The 26,880-nt window shown below is 42.1% G+C and overlaps 1 protein-coding gene across 15 annotated transcripts in view; it reads left to right on the top strand.

Annotated features, from left to right (window-relative positions):
* The window catches only part of LOC105482397 (ELKS/RAB6-interacting/CAST family member 2), a 981,466-nt gene that overhangs the window by 784,016 nt on the left and 170,570 nt on the right, over window positions 1–26,880 (top strand). For 2 of the 15 annotated variants that reach the window (XR_011620095.1, XM_071091920.1), the window contains exon 19: window positions 11,931–11,996. The exons of 12 other annotated variants lie outside the window; for them this stretch is intronic. Coding sequence is in view for 1 of the 3 variants with exons in the window: in XM_071091920.1 (XP_070948021.1) it covers window positions 11,931–11,957 (27 nt within the window). In the remaining 2 variants the exon portion in view is untranslated. Of the gene's footprint in view, window positions 1–11,930; window positions 11,997–12,376; window positions 12,564–26,880 lie in introns of all 15 variants that reach the window. One more of the 15 variants, XR_011620096.1, reaches the window with a different exon arrangement.

Below are 26,880 nucleotides of genomic sequence, written 5' to 3'. Positions count from 1 at the left end.
TGACCCATTTTATAACATGACTGAACCAGTTTCCAGCAGTATTTTTTATCAGAAGGTGGGATTTTCAGGCAACTTCTTGCTTTGCACAACAGAAAATGGAAGTGCCTCTTCCATTCATTTCCTGGGATACCTTCTTAAAGGCACTGACATCTGAGAATGAGTGATCCCAAGAACCCAGTAGATCTAAACTAAGGGAGTCATTAAGGTTGAGGACCCAGGATATCAACAATAGTCATAAATACACAGCTTTTCAGGGATTACTGAGGAGGTGGGAAGATTTGGAGAAGATGTAAGAGAAGTCAGTGCAGTGTGGCAGTTCAACAATCTAGCCCCCTACCTGAAAAAGAAGCATTTAATAGCTGGTGGGCTGTGACCCCTAGGATGGTCACAGCCATTGAATATGTCCAAGTAGAATATCCAGACAAATCCCAATAATGACTTGGGAAATCCTTCAAAGCAAGAAGTGACCACGGGGGCAGACAACAAATATTTCCCATGACACAAGCTGCTCATGTGTTTTGAGAAACAATAAAGTCCAAAGAGTAAATGAAACATGCTGGAGACATGTTAGAGATGTTTCTTAGGTTACCAAGATTGATTTCACAAAGCCAAGTAGAAATTCAGCTTTTCCTAAATATTCTCTGTACCTGTTGTCATCAGTCTCATCTGTCATTTTCTTTAAATAGTATCTCCTTCCCTGCCTTAAAACATATCAATGATATTAAGTCTTTCTACTTTCCTTTTTCTAGGCGTCATACAAGTTTTACTGTCCCAGTACAAGTCATATTTTATTAAGCTCATTCCAGTGGCTTCCAGGTATATACTAACCTGGTGAATAAGAAAAGCACAGCATTAGCATAAGGTCCACACTCCAGTCAACTTAAAATGTCAGGCACCATGCAGGCTACCCTTTGTGCATCTAGGACTCACATTTCTCTTCCTGGGTCTTGGATTGGGTGTTAGGTCTTCAAGGACCTGGATCTCACTGCTTGTTTGTGCAAAATCTACTTCTATTTGTTAAAGCACTTGCCACTCTAATTCTAGCTGGGAAGGGCCTAAATGACAAAGAACCTAAACATGTTGGGGCTGGTAACCTCAGAGTAGGTGGCCACTTTTGAAAGTGAAAAACTCACAAGAGAAAACTCTTCTCTCCTCTTCCTCCTTCACTGAATGGAAATACTCGCTCATAGGTGTTGGAGAGCTCAAGGGATTTTGACCACCTTTGAGACTTTCTGATCATATTTAAGTTTTAAATTTCATTTCACATTTTACTTACAGAAAACTTACTTCTAAATGAGGGCTATGAGTTTAGGAGCATGGAGACATGATACTTATGCGATCAACTACCAAAAAATTTGGTTGAATTTCACATTTTATATTCAGATTCTTTGTCACATGTTCACATGTGTCTGGCCCTTACTAGGTACTCTGTAAATGTCTGTTGAATGAACTGCTCCTATAGTAACTTCGGGAAATAGGAAGGGCAGATGGAAGTATCCCCATTGTATAAATAAAGAAACTCAGAGGTTGTTAATGATCCAGAGTCACAAAACTGAAAATCAACAGGCCTCAGATGAAAGCCTAAGTCTCTGAGTACTGCACATTGGTGGCAAACCTCTTGGATACATCTAAGTAACCACGTGTATTTGTGATTGCACAACTATGATGGCTCCACTTATTCTTGAGTGCAAATGTGCATTTTCCCTTTCCCATTGAATTGTTGTAAATTTTATCCTGTTTTGTTTATTTTCCAAAATTGAATTAAGTGTCATCTTGGCCGGGCGTAGTGGCTCACGCCTGTAATCCCAACACATTGGGAGGCTGAGGCAGTCAGATCACCTGAGGTCAGGAGTTCGAGACCAGCCTGGCCAACGTTCTGAAACTCCGTCTCTACTAAAAATACAAAAATTAGCTGGGTGTGGTTGTGAGTGCCTGTAATCCCAGCTACTTGGGAGGCTGAGGTAGGAGAATCACTTGAACCTGGGAGGTGGAGGTTGCAGTGAGCCGAGATCACGCCATTGCACTCCAGCCTGGGCAACAAGAGCGAAACTTCATCTCAAAAAAAAAAAAGAAAAAAAGAAAAAAGAAAAAAAAAACAGAAAAAGAAAAAAATATCATCTCATCTGTTCTCTTTCCATTTGCTCCAGCTTTCATTGTCTTTATTTCCATTATTCTGTTTTGTGACTTTATTCCTTCCATTTCCCCCCATTTTCCCTGTTCCTGTTTACTCTTCTGTATTCCTGCTGTCCCTGTGCCAATTGCAAACTCTTCTGCTTCCATGGAGTCACCAGAATGAGATCCTCAAGTAGTGGAGACACTGGCCCAGATGGGAAGGGGAACTGCTCTGGATCACAGGGGGTTCTTGGCAGTGGATTGCCAGGACTCACATTCCCTTGCTCACTCTCCCCTGAGCTTCTGAACATGCAAGGATCTGGAGAAAACTGTGCCCCCAGAGCAAAACAGAGGATGCTTTATTCTGCTAAGGGCTGCTGTCAGATTAGCCAGGGTGCTAGGGGTACTTTCAGAGAGTGACTTTTCTGTGGTAGAAGCTAGGTTTTCCCTTTTGCATTATGAACTTTAAGGTGTCTGTCCATTCTATGGATCTAGTCCTAGGAAACTGATTGTCCTAATTCTAAATATTATCCACTCTACTTGGTAATTTCCAGAATCTGTCTGTGGATATAAATAGTAATCCTTGGTGCTTTCTCTGCTGCTCCTGATGACTGTGTGGTCCCAGCATGTGTTGGCTCTCAGCCAAGGTGTGTGTTTGTACCATTGGACATATTTCAGAGCATTGAATGTTCACTTCCATTTTCTGCTGAAAATTCCTGTAGAATTCTACTTGGGACACATGTTGTTTTGCCATAAACTATCAAATTTCTTGGTTACTAAAGAACCCATGCCTAGATTTGGCCTTCTCTTCAAACTGGTGGTCACAGAACTGATACATAGATTGCATTTTAAGATATAGTAAAATGATCCCAGTGACCTAATTTATAACGGTTGATAGAAACCTGCTTTTTCTTTCTGTGTATGGATTCTGGATTCTTGCATACAGGCAGATGCTTAGAGTACTGAACCTATACTCTGCTTCAGAGAGGCTGCAGCACTCACTGCCTTGGTTTTGAGATTTCTGGTCCCTAAACGTGTTCCTTCTCCCCTCTTTCTACAGGCAAAAGAGCCATAAGGTAGAGTTGGCTCAGAAAAGAAAAGCAGGGCTTTTGCTGTCTCACCCTCCTACCCCTGTCCCTTCTACATACACCTGAGCCTTGGGTACTGCTCTCTGGTAGAATTAGTCAGCATCCTATAAGAGCATTCCTCAAAGAGGGGAATTTCCAGCCATCCCCGCAATTAGGCCCTCATTGATGTTGTGGCTGGAGGCAGATGACAACTCCAGGCCCATGTGTTTCCTGGCCCTAGATCTTTTTTCATAAAACCCACCTGCTTTTGTCCTCCTTCTGCATTTTGTGTTTAGTCAACAAGAAGTTGGTGGGGCCTCACAGTCCACCAGAAGAATGAAGCAGTCACAGCAGCCCCTCCTGGGGCACCAGCTCAAGGCCGTGGGATCCCCTACTCCCACTGAGCCCCTCTTTGTGAATGCAGGGCAAGCTTTCGTGATTGATGCTCTGCTTCCCTTGCACTTTCACCGGCAGATTAGTCAAAGTGCAGCCCTTTGAACTCTGACAGACAGGCAAGGGGTCCAACCTGCTCTGTTGCCCCCAGAAGATGAATTCTGTATATAGAGTTGTTATTCCTAGCTTTTGCTTAGGGAGGAATAAAAAGAATTTATTTTATGTTTTGAGGTTAACTGAATGTGGGATAAATGTATACATAGCATCCTGTGTGTATATATGTATGTATCACTCTATGTCAGATGAACTGAGGACTTTTCCACATATGGAAGAATTTCACAAGATCATGTTTAGCTAGAAACTTCTCTCCCTAACTTCCTCTGAGTGCATGTTTGAATATACATTATATATACATATATATGTATGTGCACACATAAATGTATTTTCATGTTTCCTCCACTGAAGAAAAATTAACACCGTATATCAGGCCTTACTAAAGTATAGCTATGGAACATACAAAACACCAGGAATTTTTAGTTCCCCATGATAGTAACCTGATAAGAAAAGTTATATATTTTAGGCTTTTAATATCAGTTTTCCAACCAAGCTCGTATGTCTAAAGTTTGCCCAGATAAAAGGCAGTAGATTTTTTTTTTTTTGCATTGTATATCTAATTTCATGGCCCACTTCTTGGAAGAAGCCTTGAGTTTTGTTTCATGTAGGGATGAAGCCTTCAAATTCAACAACCCATGAAGAAACCTCTTATTGGTGCTGATGTGTATTGCATGGAAGAAGGGTTCAGAGATTTTGACCATTGCCACACCTGGGCCAGTCCTCTCAGAACTGCAGCCAAGGATATCCTGGCATGCATTTTGAAATAGCTCTTGCGAGCCACTTGCCTCTTTCCCAATACTTCTTTTCTCACAAGTAGATTGGAGGATACTGTGTTTAAAACTCAGCAGGTTAAGAAATAGAAAGATATCACAGATGTCTCTTTTTTCTTTATTCCCCAGAGACTACTAAAAATCCCCCAAACTACTAAAAAGTGAGCCAGACGGCGTATGTGATTTCCCACCATTGGGAAATAAAAGTGGCAGTTTATTTGTTTGCTTGTTTTTAAGAGCAGACGCTGTAGAGTAACCCTGCGGTGGCTCTCTGTGAGGCCACAGGTAAAGAAGGAAATGGGGACAAATGTCTGAACTGTTGTTGTGGGAGGTATTTAACTGCCTCCTTCCTCTACCAGCAGTTACATGCTCACCCAACCATTAAGAGCCACAGGAGAGGAAGGAAGGTGGAGTTACACAGCAGTTGGGAAGCTGGCTTTGCAGATGAGCAGGTTATTGTCAAAGCCCTTTAATCTGGGTGTGATGTTAATTCCCTGCATGTAAGCACATGAGGGCATGATTTAATAAGCCCTGCCAGGTAGGGTCTTCATGTATGGGAAAAATGCAGAGCTGTTTAATGCATCAGGATCCTCCTGTTAGAGAAGGATTTTTCCTTAAAGGAGGTTTGAGCCTATTGAAGATTTCATTCAGTCTTACTCTATTTGGGGTAGAGTGGTTTTTTTTTTTTCTTTCTTTTACTGATTTGTCTAGGTTTTACACCTTGTTTGCAGTATTAGGGTTACATTAAGAGATTTGTTGCAGTATCCTTTGAGTCAACAGGGGTTTTTCAGACATAGCCTGCGCTCCCCAGCTTACAGATGCAATGCATCTTGGCAACATTGGAGGGTTGATCTCTTTTCAACTTGCTGCTTTAATCCAGTCGAATTTGTCTAAGAGGCAGCACTTCAGCTCCCCCATTGAGAGGGGGTGGCCAGCCTTGAAATGTCGGGAAGCAGGGAAATCCATTTTATATTGCTAAACACCATTGCCCCTCTTTTTTTCTATAACCGAGGTAATAGGGATCATGTTTGACTTAAAACACTGCAGGCACTTGCAGCACTCCAAAGATAAGGGACCAGCAGAGGAAAGGGAGTAGGAAACATCCTTTAAACATACCCTGCACACACTCACAAAGTCTGTTATTGCAGGAAACCACCTTACAGACCAATAGCATTTGAAAAATTCTGATTTGGGCATCCATCTATTAATGATCTTAATAATGTCAATTTTGAACAGCCCAGAGACTCTAAAATATTTAAAAATCATTTTATACACCATCAGATCCTTTTTAGACACACCGTTTTGCCTTCAGCCTTAGTTTAATATCAAATAATTTGTTTTACTAGTAATCAGCTATCAACGCTACCAACAGGAATGATATGCCTAGTCATATTCGTCTAAGTCTGTAACATCCACAAACTGGTTTAATTTACATTCTCAAGTGTAATTTGCACAGCGAACCTATGGAGCATCAGGACCAGGACATGGTAGTCCCATTTTCTTTTCTTTCTTTCTTTCTTTTTTTTTTTTTTTTTTTTTTGAGATGGAGTCTCACTCTTGTTGCCCAGGCTGGAGTGAGTGCAATGGCATGATCTCAGCTCACCACAACCTCCATCTCCCGGTTCAAGCAATTCTCCTGCCTCAGCCTCCTCTCATTGTCTTTTTTAAGCAGCTGAGGAAATGAAGAGTCAAAAGGAAATCTGATTGCCTACCATGAAGGAACCAGAGTCATGTTAAAAACACAATTTTCACTGTGTTTAACAAAGCCAAATGTTAATGACTGATGGATGCAGGAGCAAAAATAAAGCCTGTCTTCACTCCCACCCTTTTTTGTGGTTATCTGGCAATGGTTCTGCTTTTAGCAGATGTTGACTTTAAGCTCTCAAACAATATTGTTGGCCAGCATAGAGGCGTCCAGCATTTTCATCTTCAGCTGGGTATCTGATGTCCTCGAGCTGAGTGAACTGGCACAGTGCACCAAAGACTAGTTTGTCACAGCTACTTTTGCTTGAAGGAAATAGAAAACTAGTTTCTTCAATTTGCCCTATAATGATGATGCAAAAAAAAAAAAAAATTGAGGATGCGCTTAAAGATGCTATATTAGAAGTGAAGGAAAATGTCGCCCAAACTTCTATAACATTCTCGATGGCTTGGCAAAGTGGTCTCAGGTGGGTGCCCTGCCTTAGCGTGTCCTTGTGAAGTGAGCTTGCTGAGAAGAACCAACCCAGGCTGCACAGGATCTCCGGTTCATGCCTCTCCCTTGAGAGACACCCCAGTGTGCCTTTTAAAATATGGACATATACTGCATTCCCCCTCAACCAATGAAGTTCCGCTTTCATCACTTGCGGGTAGAAGAATAAACCAGAGATGTGGCTAGTGCGGTGGAAGATGGGAACAGTCATTCTGAGAAGACACAAATCAACACAATCTTGGCAATCGTAAGGAACTCTGGGAATCCGGGAAGCATATTCCTTCAGAGGAATCCAGTCATTCAAAACAGTGAGAACTGAGCCTTCCGTAATTACTCATTTAGAAATATCTAAGTTCCCACATCTGCGAATCATGGCACAGTATGAAGGAAGTAAAGGTGCTGCCTTTCCCCTCAGAGATCTTAAAATGTGTTGGGGTGCTGCTGACATGTCCACGTAAATAGCTTCCACTTGCATGTGAAGACCCCTTTCTTCCAAGAGCCAGAGGGATCCAACTAAGTTGTAGCTTCTAGTTCCAACCGGGGTCTTCAACAGCTTGGAAAGAAGGCAGGACGAAGTTCAATGTACTCTAGAGCTGAGCTAAGCAGAACCAACAAATGTCTTTTGGGGTCAAAGTGAGCTCTTCTTTTTGTGGCTTCTCGGCTCATATGGTGGAGTCAGAAGGGTGTATTTTTGTGGTTAGACAGACTGGAATTTGACCCTGGCTCCCCAATTCCCGGCCAGGTATCCTTTGGTGAGCTACCTGACCTCCCTCCCTGAGCCTTCCTTTCCACATCTGCACAAAGAGCCTCCTGACACCTGTGTCACGGGGCCTTGGTGAGCCTCGGAGAGGAAACACAGAAGCCGTCAGCACTCTTTCTAACCTGGAGGAGGTGCAAATACACACTGGCTCTTTTCTAGGCCAGCTCAGAAATAAGCTAACGTTTATTTTTAAAAGAACAGGAAGCAGATTTCTGAACCTGGCTAGGACTTTCCTGTTTGGCAGGGCGGGGCCGGGGGGGATCTTACCTGCAAATGGGCCCCGGAGGTTATAATAAATACAAGTCATGTAAGAGTTTATAGCCATACCTGACCCCATCACCAGAACAGAGACATTCATCCATGGACTAAGCATTCCAGGAAGCAGGAGAGATGAAAGACAGATGAATGGTCTCCAGAGAGAAGGTCTGGACTTGACCCTAGCAGAAAACCTACTAGTGCCCTGATGAGGCTCGGTGCCCCACTTTTGCAGGCTCATGCCTAAGCCTATTGTTTTCCTTTACACACGTGTCTGTTTTTCCTGGCTCTGGCCAAGCCTGCAGTTGGAAATGCTAACAGGATCTGCTTTGGTTGAGCCCAGGCTCAGGGCACATCATAAATTCCACACTGTGATCTTGCTTTCGTGACTTGTGCAGTCAAACTTTGCAAAGTCCTGGGGTTTGAAGTTTCAGAAGTTTTAGAGAAGTGACGAAGGAAGTAAGGGTGGAGGCGAGTCTGAAGACTGCCCACACCAGACCTAGTTATAACCAGGATCATCTCCTTGCACCCCTTCCAGCAAGGAAGCCAGGTGGACCTTCCTGGCAGAGACCTCGGCTGAGTTCCCACAAAGGCAGCAGGCTATTTGGAAATGATACATCCCTGGTTCTACACTTTTTCCTTTCTAGGACAGGTGCAACACTAAGATCCCCATTAGGAAATTAATTCTTTGGTTTCAAGAAAAAAAGCCAGCTATCAACTCAAAGAGAATTTCAGGTGTTCAAAACAAACAAACAAACAAACAAAAAAATCCGGTGGTGGCCTCAGGCTTGCCTGCTGGCTGTACCTAATACTTCAAAATAGTGACCAATTAAAGGTTTACACTGGGCCATTTATCATGTCAGATTATAGAGTTTCTTCTCAGAGCCTCTTTGCTGGAGCTAATAAATGCCCCCCAACAACAACAAGTCTCTTGTCTTGTCAACGATGACTCAGTCCCTTTGCCTTTAGAGCTTGTCGCCAACATAGCCGCTGTGAGCAGCCCATTGGTGAGGAATTTTGTTTTATCTCAATATTTAGATAATCCCATTAGGGCACAGCATCTGGGACTACAGGATTTCCATCAAGACCCCTTGTCCGTCACATCATCCCTGGAACTGTAGATGTGTCCTGAGGTTATTTGATAGTTAAACCTCCTCCCCTTCAGCATTTGCTGTGTTTTGTGGTCGCTGTGCTCTCTGGGCTTCAGTCCACCTTGGATGTTCCCATCCCCAGATGAACAAAAGCATGCAGATGACTGATGGACTAGAGTCTTTCTTCCCATCCAGATATTTTGGCAACTTGTGGCAGAACAATCACTCACAAAGGACACACCAGGGATCAAACACCAAGCAGCATTCAGAACAGCCACTGCAAAGTAGATTTGGAAACAGAAAAACAAGGAAAGGAAACATTCTCCCGGGCCTGATAGATGCATTTTAAAACTCCAAGTATTTCTCAACAACTTAGCATGAAGTTAGGGATCAAGTGATACTTGGCTCTTTCTTATTTTGGGGTCCCCAAATTTACATTTCTGTGCAGTAAGTTTGCTGAGCAAATTAATATTTGCATACAGAGATGCAGGCAGTGCAACAGTGAAGCAGCTGCATGCGTTTGGAAAGACTTGGAGCTCCCGCACTGATTAGCTCCTGCATTTTTGTTTTTTATTCCCCAAACGGACACTCACTCTGACCCAGATCATTTGGCGATGAGGGTCAATTCATGTTTAAGCTTTGAAGATTAGAGAGACCAGAAAGGGCCACCACTTCTCTATTTTCTTTTAAAAACTTTAAACTTTAAAAAACTAAAAACTTTTAAAAATGCATAATATTCTGAGTTCATGAAAGGAATTTATCCACATTTCTGCCACATTAAATGTTAGCAAAGTTTACATTGGACTGTCATATTTCTTTACTTTATTCACTAGCATACAAGATGTCGATCTGAACATCTGGTTTTTAATAACCCTCGACATCTGGGAGCTCCTTTTTATTCCTATGGTGGACGAGGAACAGTAGTAGTGATATTGGCAGCGTATATTTTCAAACTACAACTCCTGTCTGTTTCAATCATAATTAATTACCACTTTTTAATATATTTAATTTGCTAAAAGTGATTTGCATTAGACCACATTTCACTGTTAAGAAAATAGTAGTAGGTTTTGGTGGCAGTGGCTTTTCTTTTTGCTTACTTTCTTCTCTTTTAAAAATTAAAATCCGATAGGAATGGATTTGGAACAAAATGAATGTATATGTGATGTTGGGTTTTAAATATGAAATGAAATAAACTGCTCTGCAAGGAAAGTTATTTTATAGCTATTTAAGAAGAAGTCGGCAGTGGCTGTAGGCTGTATTTTAGAGAAAGCCTCCTATTTTGTTTTGTGACTTTGGCAAATCATAGCATCTTTCTATGCTTGGAGTTTTTCTACAGCAGCAATTTTGGGGGTCAAGAATCTTATGATGAAAGCTAGGGCCTCCATCCAGAGACATATATTTGCACACATACTCAACAACATTCTTCATTGAATTTCAAGGGGTTGCTAGGCCCCTTGAAACCCATTTATGAATGCCCTCGGGTCTTATGCTGTAAACTTTCCTCCTTTATGAAGATGAAAAGGAACATCAAATTTGCTTTTCTCCAGGGACAGAGAGGAAGTTAAATGAATGTAAAAATACATTTTTCCTAAGTCACATAGGGAAAAGGGAAGTTTCTTGCCAAGAGCAATTATTAGACTGTTTAACAATAAATAAACACAGATAATTTTTACATAAAAAGGCCCAGCTAAAATGATCAATGTATTTTATTGTTTGCCAGAATATTCCTACCTAAGCTGTCAAGTGAAAATTCATACTGAGTCATCCAGTTCAGACTCTGTGCAAATCATTCCATTGACTCACGTCAGTCAGGGATTCGTAACCTTTGTGGGCCGTGGATCCCTTTGGCAGTATGATGAACTCTTTGGATCTCTTCTCAGAATAATTTTTTCAATGCATAAAATAAAATACCTGGAAATACAAAGGTAATAAACTGTATTGAAAGTCAGTTCAAAAAAAATCTTTAAGTAGATAAAAATGACTAGACCTACTGGCCAGATTAGGTGGAACTGTATGAAACTGCTATTTTTCTAGGTAAAAATGGCCAAGTATTGGCATTTTCGTATGATTCAACCTAATAGTATAACAACTTAACCAATAAGGAGTCAAATAATGAGAAAATATTCCAAGTTTTTTTTCCTCCTATTCCTGATTTTCAAAACAAGAAGCAAATCATGGCAAAATCTGACTTCATTGGAGATCTATTAAAAGGCACAGCTCTCAAATTATGCGTGACACCAGGGTATGTTTCAATCCTTGCAGTAAACTGTGAGAATTGTTCAAAACAGGGACTTTGCTATGGGGATATACCTCTGTCTTCAAAGATTCCATTTGCCTGTATATTAGCCACTTTACTAAGTGAGGAAAGTCACCAGAGCTATTTTGGAAACACTTTTCCACAACAATTCCAAGGAAAGAAGTTTCAGTTTATCCGCAGTTGAACACAATTTTAAGTTAAACAAAACTTTCTTTCTACAAGCATTCTACTGAATTGAAAGTTTACCTATCTTTTCTTTGAAACTTATTTGATTGCAAATGTATAATCATTCCACGCAACTGTATAATCATACCATCGCCAGTGCATCCTCTTTCATGCTGAGAGCAACGTAGAATCTGTCAACTAAGAAGATGCATGTTTGAGCCTTTGTGGAATAACCAATATGAATTATCGCCTGCTGAAAAAGTTTGTTCCACCCGAGTAGATGGAGTTGTGTGTGTGTGTTTTTAAAAAATTCTTCTTCAGCCTTTATTGATACTTTAAGCTTAAGAGAAATTAAGGGTATTTGATTACTATAATTACTTCTCTGCTTACTTAAAAGGTTTAATCTACTCCTTAGGCATATGCAATTCAGATTGCATGCTTTCCAAAAAAATAATCATCTGCTAATGTAGACTAATTTTAATCTTCTAATCCAATCTTGACACAGAGTCAGAGCTGGGTGGGTGGAATGTTTTTGTGTGTGGGTTGCCATAGATACAAAACTTGGTTATGTATTTGACAAGTCGGTGATGTGGAACTTAAGTTACTATGGATTTTTTTCCTCAGTCTTGAAGATTAAAAAACAAAGTGAAGATTAGCGTGCCTTTCCAGTGCATCTCGGTGTAACTAACCTTCTCTTCTTTCATTCTGGTGCTCCCCTCCTCTCTGTGCACCTCCCCACCTCGGGCCGGCCGCAGGATGACGAGGAGGGCATATGGGCATAGCCGGGCCTGTAAACCAAAGTTCCAGTTTTGTTTTGAGGGGTGAGAAACCATCTTTTATATCATTTTTCTTAAAAAATTGCATTCTAGTGTTGTATTGTGTGCGTGCTCAATTGTGCTCGCTGATGTTTGTGAATTGTGCCCTGTGTTTGCTACTGTGTTCTGTGAGCGCAGAATGTCCGCGTGCCCTGACCCTTCCCAAGAGCCCCCTCCATCCTACCTCACCTCCCCACCCCACAACCACATTACTGCTCTGCCTTGTTGGGGCTGGGTTTAGCACGATTCAAATGTTTCTACGTTATTTAAGATGTAAACTATGCCCTTATTAGGATTTATACACAGTTTTTAAGGCATGATTGTGGACTCAGAAATTGTCGCAATTCTCCAGTCGTGGTTTTCAGCCGACTACTTGCTTTTACCAGATATGCCAGTGTGGTGTGACTCTCACGTCCTTCTGGTTGTGTCAAATGTTTGGCAAGGAATAAGGAAAATAAAACTATGTATCTTCATGGAGCTGAAACTATCATCTCTAAGAAGCCCGTTTAATGGATTGTGCTATCTCTTCTATGGCAGTTCTGAAGAAAACACAAGGATCAAGGCATAGTAATGGTGAATGGGTAACTGTAACTCTTTAAATGAATTAGAATAGAAATATTCGTATTAGCAGGTCTTATTAGTGACATTTTATCTGTTGCTTTTTAAAAATTATACTTCTAAGAGGCTTTGCATTAGAAATTACACACATTGTATTTATCAGAGGGTTTTGTACTTTTAAAAGCTGATCTTTAGCTATTAAGAACTCACCCTTTATTTACGTCCTATCTGCATTACGATTGAATAATGACACATGTAATTACCACATGGTTATAAATGGAACATTGAAGTCTAGAAACTTTTGCTGCTGAGAATTACACCTCTCCTGTACACTGCAGGCTGTGGAACACCAAGTCACAAACTCCTTGGAGTTGAATATACATATGGTTACATGGAATACGGTATTAAACTCTGTAACATTGCATATGACATTTTATTTGGAACAGGGAATATAGATTGTGTGCCATGGTGATTTTTTCTGATCAGAAAGTATTCAATGTATAGTTCTTTATTCTGAGACAAGCATGAAATGACACAGTGCTGGAGAATCAACAGGTGTGGGACAATTCTTGGGGATAACTTAGCATTTATGTCTTTTCCCAAGTCTTGCCTTCAAATAGCATGGCAGGTGGTGCTTCAGGTGAAGTTTAAACTAGAGCTGGTACGTTTTGCCTGTTGGTGAGTTTCATTGTTGTTTTACTTCTCACTTGAACCTGTTATACATCCCACTAATGGGTCAGTTTGTTTTTTTTTTTTTTTTGGTACTGAGGGTGAAGTTCACAGAATGGTGGTTTTCAGATATAACATCTTTCTACATAGTAAAGATGTAATGCCTCCTGGATCCATTTGCTGCCGGTAAAACCTGCTTCATGTTAATACAGGAGTATCTCATCTCTTCTCCCTTTTCTTGGCAAAGGGGAAAATAGCACTGGAATTAACACTTCTAGATGCAAAGTCATTCCATAGGAAAGCTTGTCAGTATGAGGAAGTGGGGAAATCAGAGAAGTTCTGGATGTTCTATGGGAGCAACTCTTTCCCTCTCTAGGGAAAATATTAAGAGAAATGTCACGTTTACTCACAAAGAAACGCTAATAAAAGTGGAAATTGACCTAAACTAATATGAAATGAGAAGAAAGCGTTTTATAGCATTAAAAAGCAAACATGTGAAGCCTGCCTCAAACATGCATGGGCTAGGTAGGTAAAGGAAAGTTCTAAGAGTTTGGCAGTTGTCTTGAAAACTATAGCTCCTACTTGGGGCTCTTCTATGAAGCTACTTCCTCCATCATGAGTATCAGGGCGCTAGGCTGCACTTGTGTGTCCTCCTGAATAGTGAAGATTTTTTATTGCTCTTTCATAAGATTCAAGACACCCTGAGATATGAACAGTGTTGTTATCCTCAGGATGGAATCGGCTCCAAGACCCATAGGAAATCTTGCCTTGCTTAAGGCAAATGCAGACAATCGTATTAAGCCCTATCCCCTTTATTTCTTCATGAATTTCTCCAAATGCCATGGACACCAGAAAATAAATGTTTTTAGTAATTTAGTCAATATATAATCCTACTTTAGTATGCTGTAATAAATTTCATATGCTTCAGAGGAAAACTACTTATCTTTCTTTATGGCTCCTTTAAACAAGTTTGCTTAGATATCCTCAGGCTTTTAAAACCATGTCTTTAAGGATTTAAATAATGAGATACTGGGGGAACCTTCTGTTTTTGAGCAGCCGTTGCATGTTTTGAGTTGCATTACAATCCATGAGGCCTTAGGAGACATTAAATTTATAACTAAAGATGGATAATAGTGGTACATTAAAAATTAACTGTTTTCAATGTTTTGATTTATGGCCCCTATAAAAGAAACATTACAAGATGTTATTTTATTAGACAACAGTAATATGCTCATAATAGCATCAGAAGGCTCTGACTTGAATCTGGAGTTTTGGTGCTGAAATGAATCATAATTTAGAAAAAGTTACTCTAAAAATTACAGCAAATTGGAATTAGCATAACAACCCTGCCAGCTCCTCCCTTTTTTGCCACTTCTGGAGGTTAAGTCCAGACATGATTTATTTGTCTCACTATGGTCATTCAAGAGTGATATTTTCCGAGCACACAGTGGACCAGGGAAAGTTTACTTTTCTAAAGAGTTTTGACAGCCCCCAGAGCTAGCCTTTCCCCTCTTAAACCTCACATTCAGGCCTGGATTTATCAGCGTATGGCCTGTGCAGTCCACAGGCCCTACACTTAGAAGGGCTTCACTCTTAGGTTAAAACTCTACTGTCACTGTCTTGAAATTCCTAACGTTTTTCAAAGAAGGGGCCTCACGTGTTCATTTGCCCTCAGTGCCAGTAATTATGTAATCTATGCTGCCTACACCAACCATATATTCCTATATTCTGCTTTTCAATTCTCTTTATACTCCCCCTCCCTGTTGGATCATCCACACTCTTGTTTTCTTATGCCTAAGATTTACCTGTGGCCAGCCTCATTGTTCTGGGTTTCTTCTCAGACTCCATGGGATCACATTTCCAGCAAGTTGTTGCCCTCATAGGTATCCCGGGCACTGCGTATTCAACCACTGTCCTCTCACCACCAACCCCCCAAACCCCACATGCACACATACTTTCAATTGTGAAAATGTGCTCTTGGAGGCCTAACTCTATTCCCTATCTTGCCTTGCAAAATGCAGGAAAAGCAGCTCCTCAATTCTCCATAACTTTCCTTCAGGAAAATCCACTTAATGTAGGTACCATTTGTGTCAGCAAATACTTCTTCATTTACGTCGAATGAAGGTGCTTTCCTCGGACCCCCCAAGAGGCATTCAGGTTTGTGAACATCAATGAGGTGGGCAATGGATGAGCGAATCGAGGCATCTTGTGAGATTTAGTGCCACATCTGCCTTGACATTTAAATGTTTGAGCTCTTACTGTGAACTCTTGTAATTCAGCAAAGATAGAACACAAGTTTTTATTTCTTAAACCACTAGAAAAGAATTAGTCTTTTTTGATTGAAAACATATACAAATTTTTAGGACCCGATTCGTAAAAATACAGATGTGGCATTAACAAGTTTTGGCATGAGGCTGTGATGCTAGTAGATGCAGCCTGTTCAAAATGAAGAATTGTAGCTCTCTGCCACCAGCACATGGACAACGTTATGGTGAGTAAAAATATGAATCCCAGAACATTTAGACATGAGGAAGGGGTGTTTTACAAATAAAAGTGCTAGATGGCCCAGTGGAACTCCCTGCCATGCCTCCCTTCTGGAAGAATGAAAGAAGGAGGAAGGAGATGTTTTATTTTGGCTAGGAAGTTCATGTCCGACTTGCCTTCTTTTAGCAGACAGAGTCTGGACACTGGGTCTGTGCTTGTCCTGGGACTAGAGAAATTTAATGGTGGCAAAAAGAAAGTCAAAGAAAGAGCTCTGAGCTCTACACAAAGCAGAGGTTTCTATACAAAGTGGTGGTTTCTATGCAAAATGCAGGTTTTCTTTTACACCTCCTGTACAGGGGTACCTCCTGGTGCTTTTAATGCAATTTAGATTTTGTGTAACTGAGGATCTGATATATCTCTTTCTTGTGCCGTTGGCTACTCAGACTTTCATTTATTCATTCCTTCATTTATTATTCACTCATTTGTCCATTCTTTCACCGAACGGTTCTCAGTTAGATGCTAGGAAATCAATGACGAATAAGATTGCCATGGTTGCTGCCCTGTGGATCTTGCCATCCAGTCAAGGGACAGAACATAAATAATTAGACATCTCAATAGAAACCTTGTACATTTTGGTCATGGCTTTGATGGAAACCAGAAAGATACTGAGATTAACATGAGGGACCTACTTAAGAAAGGATGTTCAGCAAGCATCGCTCCAAGGAAGTAAGTTTTAAGCCAAGTCTTAAAAGGGGAGAGTCAGGAGGTACCCACGCCAAGGCATGCATTTGGGAGGTGGTCCCAGGAGGCATTCAAAAGCTGGAGGTGGGAAGGAGTTTATAAGCTGAAGAAGCTTGAAGACCATAACTCTGGGTAGAGCACAAAACAGCGAGATGAGGATGGAGAAGAAGGAAGGGGCCAGAAAATGTAGGGCCTTTTAGGGCGAGGTAGAGAGTTTAGATTTTTAGCCTAAGAAAACTGAGCAGACATCAGAGGAGTTAAAGCAGGGACATGACATGATTTGATTTATGTTGTCAAACAACCCTGGCTCCTGTGTAGAGGATGAATTGTCATGGCAGGAAGAGCAGAAGTAGAGGCTGTTCCATGATCTGTGAGAGAATTGATAGCACTGACCCAGGGCAGCAGTAGTGGAGATACAGAGAAGTGGATAAATTGGAGATAAGACTAGGAAGTGAAGCCAGGAGGACTTGGATGGGGAGGTAAGATAAAGAACAGAATTGAGAATGCCTCCAGATTTCTACCTTGGGTGTCAAAGCTGGAGCAGGCCATTGGTGGTGGTGGTGGGGGGGGCACTGAGAGGGAACTCAGAGTTCTGGTTTCCCCAGATGTCCAGTCGGTCTGGCCAAGAGAAAGGCAGCCTTTTGAAATAGGCTGTTTTCCATGTTCCTGCCTATCAGCGGGGGAATCTCTGGCCTCTTATTGCAGTAATGTGCAGGCTGACAAGTTTAAAGCGTGGCTGAAGTCTAACTTCAAGAGTGAGTGACTCCTCCAACTCTTGAAGAAAAGGAGATTGCAAAGCAAAATCAGTAGTTATAGAATTAGGAGACATGTAAGGGGTAGCGATCTGTGGAAAAACAAAAACCCCAGAGTTGTAAGAGGTTGAAAGGGACCTAGGGACTCTAGGGTCCTAGAGAGGAGGGAGTTGCCATTGGCTCTTGCAGTTCCCCCTGAGATCTCCAGGGATCAAGGATTCTGTGGGTCAAGGGGTACAGCATGAGGTTTTGATTGCTTTTGATAATTGACTTCCCATCTTGAAATTCTACGTATATTATTTTTCTGCAGAAGAAGCTTTCAATAATCTCTTTTCAGGAGTTAATATGAGAACTAACCAGAAGTAGCTACGAGATGTTTTAGAACCACCAAGACAATGTCTCTGCCTACTTCCAATTGCAAAATCGATTCCTGGGCAAAGTAAGATGTTTTTGCTTTATCTCTGTCTCCACTTCTTCCTTTTATTTTGCTCTTCTACTCCTCTGGAAGGTGTCTGTATATTTATGTCTTCTATTCAGGCTTACAAAGCTGCTGTTTAGAGCTTCAACTTGAATATCCTATTCACGGTCTTTGCAATTAGTAATTTATTCAAAAAATATTTCTTCATCTTAGTACTGGAGATGTACTGGATATACATCTCAGTACTGGAGTCAAGGTAGTGAACAAAGTGTGATTCCTACCCTGGAGGAGCTTAGCGTAGTACACAGATTCTCAAGCTGGCGTCCATAAACCCTGGAGGCTCTGCAAATCCCCTGATGTGGTTAATAGACTTCAACGTGGATGTATGTACATCCCCGTAAAGAGAGTGTTTATGTTCCTCAGCAGATAGTGGGGCCAGTGACTCAGAAAAAGTGAAGCAGACCCTCATCTATGGGAGACTGGGTAACATTGTGGTGGGGTGGCTAACAGCGTGGTCTCTGGATTCAGATAGACCTAGGTTTGGATGACCTTGGGTAAGTCACCTTCCATCTCTCCCCTCCAAATTCTCTTTGAAGAAGGTTGTGACACCCCCAGGGCTGTGATGAGCTGAGTAAGATGCCAAGCCATGCCTGGTACACGGTGAGTATTCAACCCTAGGTAGAATATCAATATATCACTATTATGTTACTTCTGGGCTCAGGAAAGTGTACTGTATCCGTAAACAGAGGAAAGTGGTTGATACTGGGGTTGTTGAATTTGGGAGGTAAAAGAAAAGGCAGAAGAAAAGCAATCTATTCCTGTGGCCCATAGCTATACCCAGGCCATCTACACATTTTCTAATAAGCCTTACTTAAAGCATATTTACCCTATAAACATACCCTCTCCAGTTACCTTTGATTTTTGTAACACTTGGGTATAGCAAAGGAAAGGTTGATTGTTGGAGAGTATGAATTAGTCCATGTTTGTAGCAGAGGGTTTCTTTCAACTAAAACAAAAATCTAATGAGTAACATGAAAGCCAATGAATATTTAACAAATAATTAACTGTGAGCTAATGAATTGGAGGAGAGAAAAGGATAATAATGTCTCAGTCCACCTCTTTCTGCTCTCAAGGGTGAAGGACTTGGGGGCTGAGGTAGAAGCTTTTAAGCAGATTGAAGGGCAGTAAATAAGTTCCTGTGGGTTTTTCTGGAGCTCATAAGGGTTACCTGGCAAAGCAATGCATGTTGGCTTAGATACGACCACACTCTCAGGACTTGAAATCTGGCTGAGAAATCATAAACAAACAGTGGTGATAAATTACCATGGGCCAGAGGCGGGAGGCGTCGAGCAGAGTGTTACTGCATTACATTACATCCTTCTTGTGCCAGGGCTGGCGCACAGGGAGCACGCTGGCTCTCCCACCCCTTTGTCATTTGCTTTAGAGTATGCTGTCGGTCTGGTCTTGTTTAACCTCTTTATTAATGATCTGTAAAGGGGAGAAAAGAGCATATGAAGGAAAGTCACAGATGACACTAATTTGGAAGGTGTTGGAAACACTAGCGAGGTCAGAGAAATCACACAAATGGCCTGAAGAAGGTTAGGAACATGGAGGGAAAATAACAAATCTTGGAGAAGTCCAGACACTCGCATCTGGTGAAAATTAATCTGAGACACAGATACCAATGGGTGGGAGGGATATGAAAAGCTGAATGCTAAAATAATCATAATAACAACAATAATAATCTCAGTGAACATCAGCAAAACCAGCCAGCCTGAAAGTCTGCCATGGGTGAGAGTAGGGAGAGAGGTGCCTGTGGCAGTTAGCACTGTCAGTGTTAGCAGGTGCCAGAGAGACATGCGTGATCTTATGTGACAATCCTGCCCATCAATTGTCTTACACCTGGGACATCACAATATTATACATGCTTTATCTCAGAGGATCACCCAAGTTATCAGAAAGGTGGAAAGAAAGGCTGGGCACAGTGGCTCACACCTGTAATCCCAGCACTTTGGGAGGCTGAGGTGGGTAGATCACTTGAGGTCAGGAGTTCATGACCAGCCTGCATGGCAAAACCCTGTCTCTACTAAAAATGCAAAAACTTAGTTGGGCGTGGTGGCACATGCCTGTAATCCCAGCTACCTGGGAAGCTGAGGCAGGAGAATTGCTTGAACCTAGGAGGCAGAGATTGCAGTGAGTGGAGATCGCGCCATTGCAATCCAGTCTGGATGACAAGAGCTAAACTGTCAAAAAAAAAAAAAGAGAGAGAAAGAAAGAAAGAGACGGTTTTTAAACAATGCAGGGCATCATTTAATGTTGGAGGCAGAACCAAAGCTTCTAAAAGAATTATTAATAACACTGGAAAATGGCCATAATGGCACTTTCAGGGAGACCATAAGGTATTCCTCTAGAATATGTAATGTGGGGTTGAGCAGGCTCACAGGTTTCATTCTGAGACTTGTAGACTGAGAATATATACTTCTCAGAGGCCTCTTTGGGGAACCATCCAATTGGTGGGCAATGTCATGCTCTGGGTCAGAATTGTCTTGTTGGTTCAGGGAAAGCAACTCCAGCCCCACCTCTTTCCAGCCATCTCCACAGCCCCAACCAAAGGGGAAAACCAAGACAACATCTAAAATCAGAGCACATATTATGGCCACCACTGGGCGTATCAATCAGAATGGCTAGATTCCTTTCTGCTATTGGAGCATCCATTGGCTGGAGGTCATTAGCCTTACCAAAATGTACCTTAACTGTATCCTCAGGCCTCCCCCATATATTCCTTCTCCAGAGTCACAAGATCCCTACAGGAAAATTGCTAGTCCACCACCTGGTGGCTACCTGGTGTTCTTATGAAACTGGTACTGCAACCCTCATTGTGCCTTCCCCGTGAATGTGTTTATCAGAGACTTTGAGATGGGAATGTATTCTAGGAATATACATGCCCTCTAACTTTGTTTTCTGGGAAATATAACGTAAATGCTGAGAACAACAGCACACAGCAACTGAGAATTTCCACTGTGTCAGGTCAGGATCTAAGCTGCTGGTATGTTTGGTCTTGAGTGGAGAAAGACTGGGGCGTCAGGCCCCCATCTCTCTGACGTAAATCCTGCACTTGTAAACATAGGTCCACGCATGCCTTGCAGCTCACAGGGTTGCTCCCATGGTGACAAAATCACTGAGATGCTGAGTCTTTATAAGGAGACTCCTTGACATTTCTTTCAGCCTAAGGGTCAGCGTTTGCAACCCCACTGTGTGCTCTCCTGCTGTGCACCTTAATAAATCAGGTCCCTTCTTTCAGGTTTGTGTGGGTGGTTGAAGAGCAAGGATAGCTTTAGAATCTGCCAGTCCCCAAACATTTCCTTAGTTCCTCAGTCACTCTGTATATGCAGAGTGGTAGAAACAGAGCCCCTGGAAGTTTGAAGAAGAAAGATTGTTATAATCTCTTTGAGAGAAGATTTTCAGTTAAACCTATTAGATCCAGAATAAAAAGGCAGACTCCCATATATGGCGAAAGACCCCTCGCTGTACATTGTATCTTTGTCCATCAGAGGGCAAACATAGGATGAGGCCCTGAAATAATAATCGCAGATTGCTTTCACTGGGAAACCTGAGCTGCTTACAGCCAACAATTCATTTTCCCCATGTATTGCTTTTATGTTCATTTTAGAAAACTTAGGAAGTTTAATAAGGATATCAGGAAAAAAAATTTTCTCAAAATCCTCATTCAGAGAAAGCATCATTTTTAACCTTTCTGTATTTATCTTGCCATATTTTTCCTATGCAGATGGTCTTGTAAATATGTACTTGATGGAGATGGGAATCTGACTTTGCATAACCTTTGGTGCAGAGTGGTTGGGTAGTATCCAGGCTCTAGAGCCTCACAGACCAAGTTCAAATACTGGTTCCACCACTCCCACCTGATGAATTAAGTCTTTAAAGGTGGTATTATCATTTACTCAGCATTACATGACTGTTTTTCACATCTGTTTATAATTTTGAGATATGCTCTGCATCAGGAAGTCGGGAGGTCAGGGGCAGGCTGGAGTGGCCAAGCACTCTGGAGCCCCTGGGATGCAGAGGCTGGGAAGAGTACACTGTTGCCCAGTGGGTTTGTCCTTGGCAGTGGTACACGAGGCTTCATTGTTCCCTGCTCAGGTGTCAGAGGAGTGCCTCTGATTGCCCTGAGTCAGTGTGTGATGGAATTAGCAACCCTGCTGATCCCCCAGCCTCCATTCTTCTTTCTGTGCACCTTGATCTCTGAAGTCACTGTGTTATTTGAAAGGAGTTTCTGTACAAATACCTCTACTAAACAAACAAACAAACAAACAAACAAAAACACCTCTGTGATTAAAAAGGGAGTCTCCCCATTGGCCATGACACTGGATCGTAAACAGATTCAGTGTGTGGGACTCTGGCTGCTGTTGTTTTGTGTTGGGTTTGTGGTTTTGTTTATTTTTTTGTACTTGTCTCCCCTGGTGCTGGGGCACTAGCTTGGGAGCATGATAAAAATCATGTTATTGAAGAAACCTTTCTGTTCCTTTTTTTTCTTTCTTTTTTTTTTTTTTTGAGACGGAGTCTCGCTCTGTCACCAGGCTGGAGTGTAGTGGCACAATCTCAGCTCACTGCAAGCTCTGTCTCCTGGGTTCAAGCGATTCTCCTCCCTCAGCCTCCCGAGTAGCTGGGACTGCAAGCATGCGCCACCACACCCAGCTAGTTTTTATATCTTTAATAGAGACAGGGTTTCACCATGTTGGCCAAGATGCTCTCGATCTCTTGACCTTGTGATCCGCCTGCCTTGGCCTCCCAAAGTGCTGGGATTACAGGTATGAGCCACAGCGTCCGGCCTCTGCTCCTCTTTGTCTGAAGGCAGGTGACACACTGGGAAACTCATGGCCAGCCTGTTTCCTTCTCAGAGAGGAAGGGCTTGCAGGGCTAACAGTGTTTCCCCCAGCTGATCCGAAACATGATTCAGGCTTAGTACAATTGGCCACTGAAAAGAATTGTCCTTCCCTCTCATGGTGTGTGGAATGAGAAAGGGAGAATGAGGAAGTCTTCTAGAGCCAAAGAGCAATCTTTGTCCCTCATTACACAACGGGCTTGGGACACAGGGAAATCTGATATGTCAGATAAGGAGGTGATGATATGTGAGGGTGCCAGCTGAGATGTACCAGATGAATTTTCTCCATGTTATTATTTTTAAAAATTATGAATGCACCAACATGTTAATGGAGCCCGGACCATTGAGCCATTTCCTCATGTGAGGGCCTTACTCCAGGCAAGAGACTCCTACCTGCTGATGCCTGCAGGAGCTTTATGTAGCTGGGTTGCCTTTCCATGGCAGGGACTGGGGACGGGGAAGGATGGACTCTGGCGTTTGCTCCTCTGTCGGTCACTGCCATCCTGACAAAGAGTGAGGGGGCCTTCAACACAGTGGCTCTCTGCCTAGTTCACTCATCTTGGGGAAAACACCTTAAAGTTCCAAGAGCTGACACTGCCATTTCTTCTACTTCTGTCTCACTCACGTAGCACCCTTGCCAGTTTAGAGAAAATGCCCTGTGTCCCTGATTTTCATCTGATCTCCCATCAGCTCTATGAGGATGGCAGACAGGTGACACCATGCCTATTTTATAGAGTAACAAAAGGAAGTTTGTCCAGGGCTATACAGATGAGACACAGGGGAACTAGTACGTGAACTTCAAACACGTGACTCTTGGCTAGCTACTCCTTCCGCTATAGTAGTAATTCCCTAAAGTGTCCCTCCGTGCACTGATGGTATTGGATATTAAGAGACAATTTTTTTTTTTTGAAATAGAGTCCTCTGTCACCCAGGCTGGAGTGCAGTGGTGTGATCATGGCTCTCCGCAGTCTCAGACTTGTGGGTTCAAGTGAGATCCTGCACCTCGGCCTCCCATGTACCTAGGAGGCACACACCACCATGCCTGGCTATTTGTGTGGGGGTGGGGGGCCTAGAGATGGTGTCTTGCTATGTTGCCCAGGCTGGTCTCAAACTTCTGGGCTCAGATGATCCACCTCAGCTCCCAAGGTGCTGGGATTACAGGAATGAGCTACTCGACCTGGCCACTATTTTAAAAAAATAGTCATAAAGGCATATGGTGTTCAAATAAGTTTGAGCAAAGCTGGATTAAACAGAATTCATAGGTTTCTCTACTGCAGGCCTTCTCAGAGCCTTTGACAGGCCAGGGTCCTCAAGCCAACCGTCACACTCCAGAGAAAGAGCGTTTGCTGTGCTTATTGCTCCCAGCCCCTTTTCTTCTCAGACCCTCATGTGGAATTAGAGTACACAGAATATATTTGGAGAAAGTTTTGCACAGCCTGACTTCTCTTGGACTATAGGATGAGCCATTTTCCAAGCAGATGGAGCTACCACCACTGACTGAGGTAGTTAAACGAAGCCTGGAAAACCTTATGCCAAAAATGATTAATCGACCTGAAAAGGAGAAGGCAGAGAGCCTAGCACCACCATTAGGCTTTTCTTTATCTTACGATGCTTGGCAACTATGTTTTGCCAAGTGCTTACTTACCTGGAGCTTAATGGGCATATATATTCACTGTTCAACAAGACTGAGACAAATAAAAAGGAACTTGGGGCCTTTCTCAAAGGATATCGGCAAAGGAAAGGCTAGCATTTGCTTTCCTGTGCTGACGACCACGTGCCCACCACTGTCCCAAGTCAGGGCTTACTAGAAAACTTTGCAATGTCCAGATAGTAAATATTTTAGGTTTTGTGGTCCAAAATCTGTGGGCAAAATCCAGATATAGATGTTTATGTAACAAGAAAGAAAACAAATGTTCATAGATCTTTTTATTGAAGAAATTCAAAATATAATGAGTATAATTTTTTATAATATACCTCTACTAATGAGAAGAGAGTGGGTTTTTTTTAGGGGATAACATGGCACTTTATTGGAGGTCAAAATTAATATCCTCTGTTGTCAAAATCTATTGCAAATGTTCATCTGTTAATGCTGATCTGTACTGGTATTTTGTGTATTTCATCTTTAAAAATATCTGTCCATACAGATAGGTGATATGCATGACACTCAAAGTGTGGTCAAGTTAGAGCAACCTTGCTGCCATTTGTAGTGTGTGAACAGCAGTGCAGAGCCATGAGTGTGCCATGTGTGGTCTTGGCTGCAACTCCATAACCCTGCCCTTGCCGTGCAAAAGCAGCCAGAGACCATACAAGTGGGCATGGCTGTGTTCCACTGTAAACTATATTTATGGACAGTGAAATTTGAATTTCATATCATTTCCATGTGTCACAAAATATTCATTTTTTAAAAATCCCTCCCCCACCCCACCACCCAAAGAAAAAGGCAAAACCCATTTTTGGCTTGCAGACCACACAAAAACCAGTGGCTGGCTGGATTTGACCTATTGGGCCATTATTCGCCACCCCATTCTAAGTGCTTTTGCACTGGTCATCTTGTTCATCCTGACATCTCCGTATGTGGTATGTACCACTATGACCCTGTCTTCAAGATGAGGAAACTCAGACACAGAGAGGGAAAGCTCTTTGCCCAAAGTCACACAGCTCCGAAATCTCAGAGGTAACATTCGAACCCAGGTATGTCTGACTCCAGAGCTGCAGGACAGTTGCTTGTCTGCACTGACTCACATTACATTCCCCATGGTGACCTTTTTCAATCTCTGCTGTAGTCTTCAAGCTCCCCAGCAAACTCCCCTCATGGGAAGGGGAAGATGGGCCAATTTCTTTAAGAATCATGAAGACAGCCCTCAAGGGCTCTGTCCATTTTCCTCCTCTCCACCTTAGGAGTTATCTCCATTGACCACTTCTCTGCTTCCTTCTCACATCTTATTTCACCACCTCTTCCTTCTTTTGTTCTTCCTTTTTTTCATGAGTAGAGCGTCCAGTCTGCACATAGGATCTCATGGGGTAAGGGTGTGAGCTCTGCATTCCAGATCTGCCCCTGAAAGCTGTGTGACCTTGGGCACATTATTTAATCTCACTGAACTTCCAGTGTCCTCATCTGGAAAATGGGGAAAGCGATTTCTTACATTTTCCTCCCTCATGGAGTTCTTGTGAAGATCAAATGAAATAATGGTGTAAAAAGGGAGCCCAGTGCTAGTACATGGTAAGCACTCCATAAATACTAGCCTTGTTGTTTTTATTTTCTTCCCTACCACTACCTACTCTGCTGCTACACTGATCACCTCTCACAGGCTTGCCATGTCAATATCTCTATAATTATTTATCAAGTGTCTACTATGTGTTACAAAGGTTTAAAAGTTTGCTCGCTCCACGTCTCCTGAATCAGGTTGAGCACTGAGTGCTGGGCTTTGCATTGGCACACACGGCCAAAGGAACGAATGGAATCATTCACCCTGGAGATCTTCATGCTCCCACCAAAAACCACCTGGTTGGGATGGGTTGGATATAGCTCTCGAAGAGTCAAGCAAACTGTCCAGGCAATAAAAAATATATGCCTACAAATTCAAAAACCCTCGACCCACAGTGCCAATAAACTAGCCCAGTTAATAGTCCATTGGAATTAGGTACATGAAGAAGCTTAAAACTTTTCAGCCATTACAAGAAATACCATCACGTTTTGAAGTCAGGGGAAACCAACAGAGGCCATAACCAAGTGAAATTACAAAGAAAATGTGAAAGTTGTCTTTTCCCTAGATCTTTGTATTCTCTTATCTTGGTCAAGCCAGAATAGTTACTTAAAATATTGGAAACAGCTTGTTGAGAAAGCAATGTTGCATCTTCTTTGCCTGCAGAAAAGCATGTACACACTTGCAGGCTTTGGTGTGTTCTTAGAGAGGCTTCAAGGAATTGTGCAAGCAGGGTATGTTCTAGCAGATTACGGGTTCTTTGTGTTTCATGTTTCATGGCTGCCAGCAGCTGGCATCTTTCAGAAATCACATGAAAAGTGGGCAGAGCTCCTTGTGCAAACTTCTGAACCAAAGGTTAAGGAGACTTTGTGTGTAACTCTTAATCTTGTTGAGAAATTTTAGGGTGAAAAATATAATTATGCCTGAAATGCCAACGACCAAGGCCAAAGGAATGTCTCCTCTTTGGAGGGTTCTTTGTTGATGAGATTAAAAACTAAGCTCTTGTGTTCCTGCCTACAAATTATTCAGATTATTTGAAAAGAAACGAAAGAAGACACTGGGAGGGAAAACTGTTGCATACTATGCTATGTAGCACTTAACTAATGCTCACCCGTTTAGCAGTTAGTTCAGTAAATATTTATTGAGTGCCTGCTATGTGCAACTC

Source organism: Macaca nemestrina, chromosome 2 (assembly GCF_043159975.1).
Source record: "Macaca nemestrina isolate mMacNem1 chromosome 2, mMacNem.hap1, whole genome shotgun sequence".
Lineage (NCBI taxonomy): Eukaryota > Metazoa > Chordata > Mammalia > Primates > Cercopithecidae > Macaca > Macaca nemestrina.
Note: the sequence above shows the minus strand (reverse complement) of the source record. Positions and strands in the feature narration are given on the sequence as shown.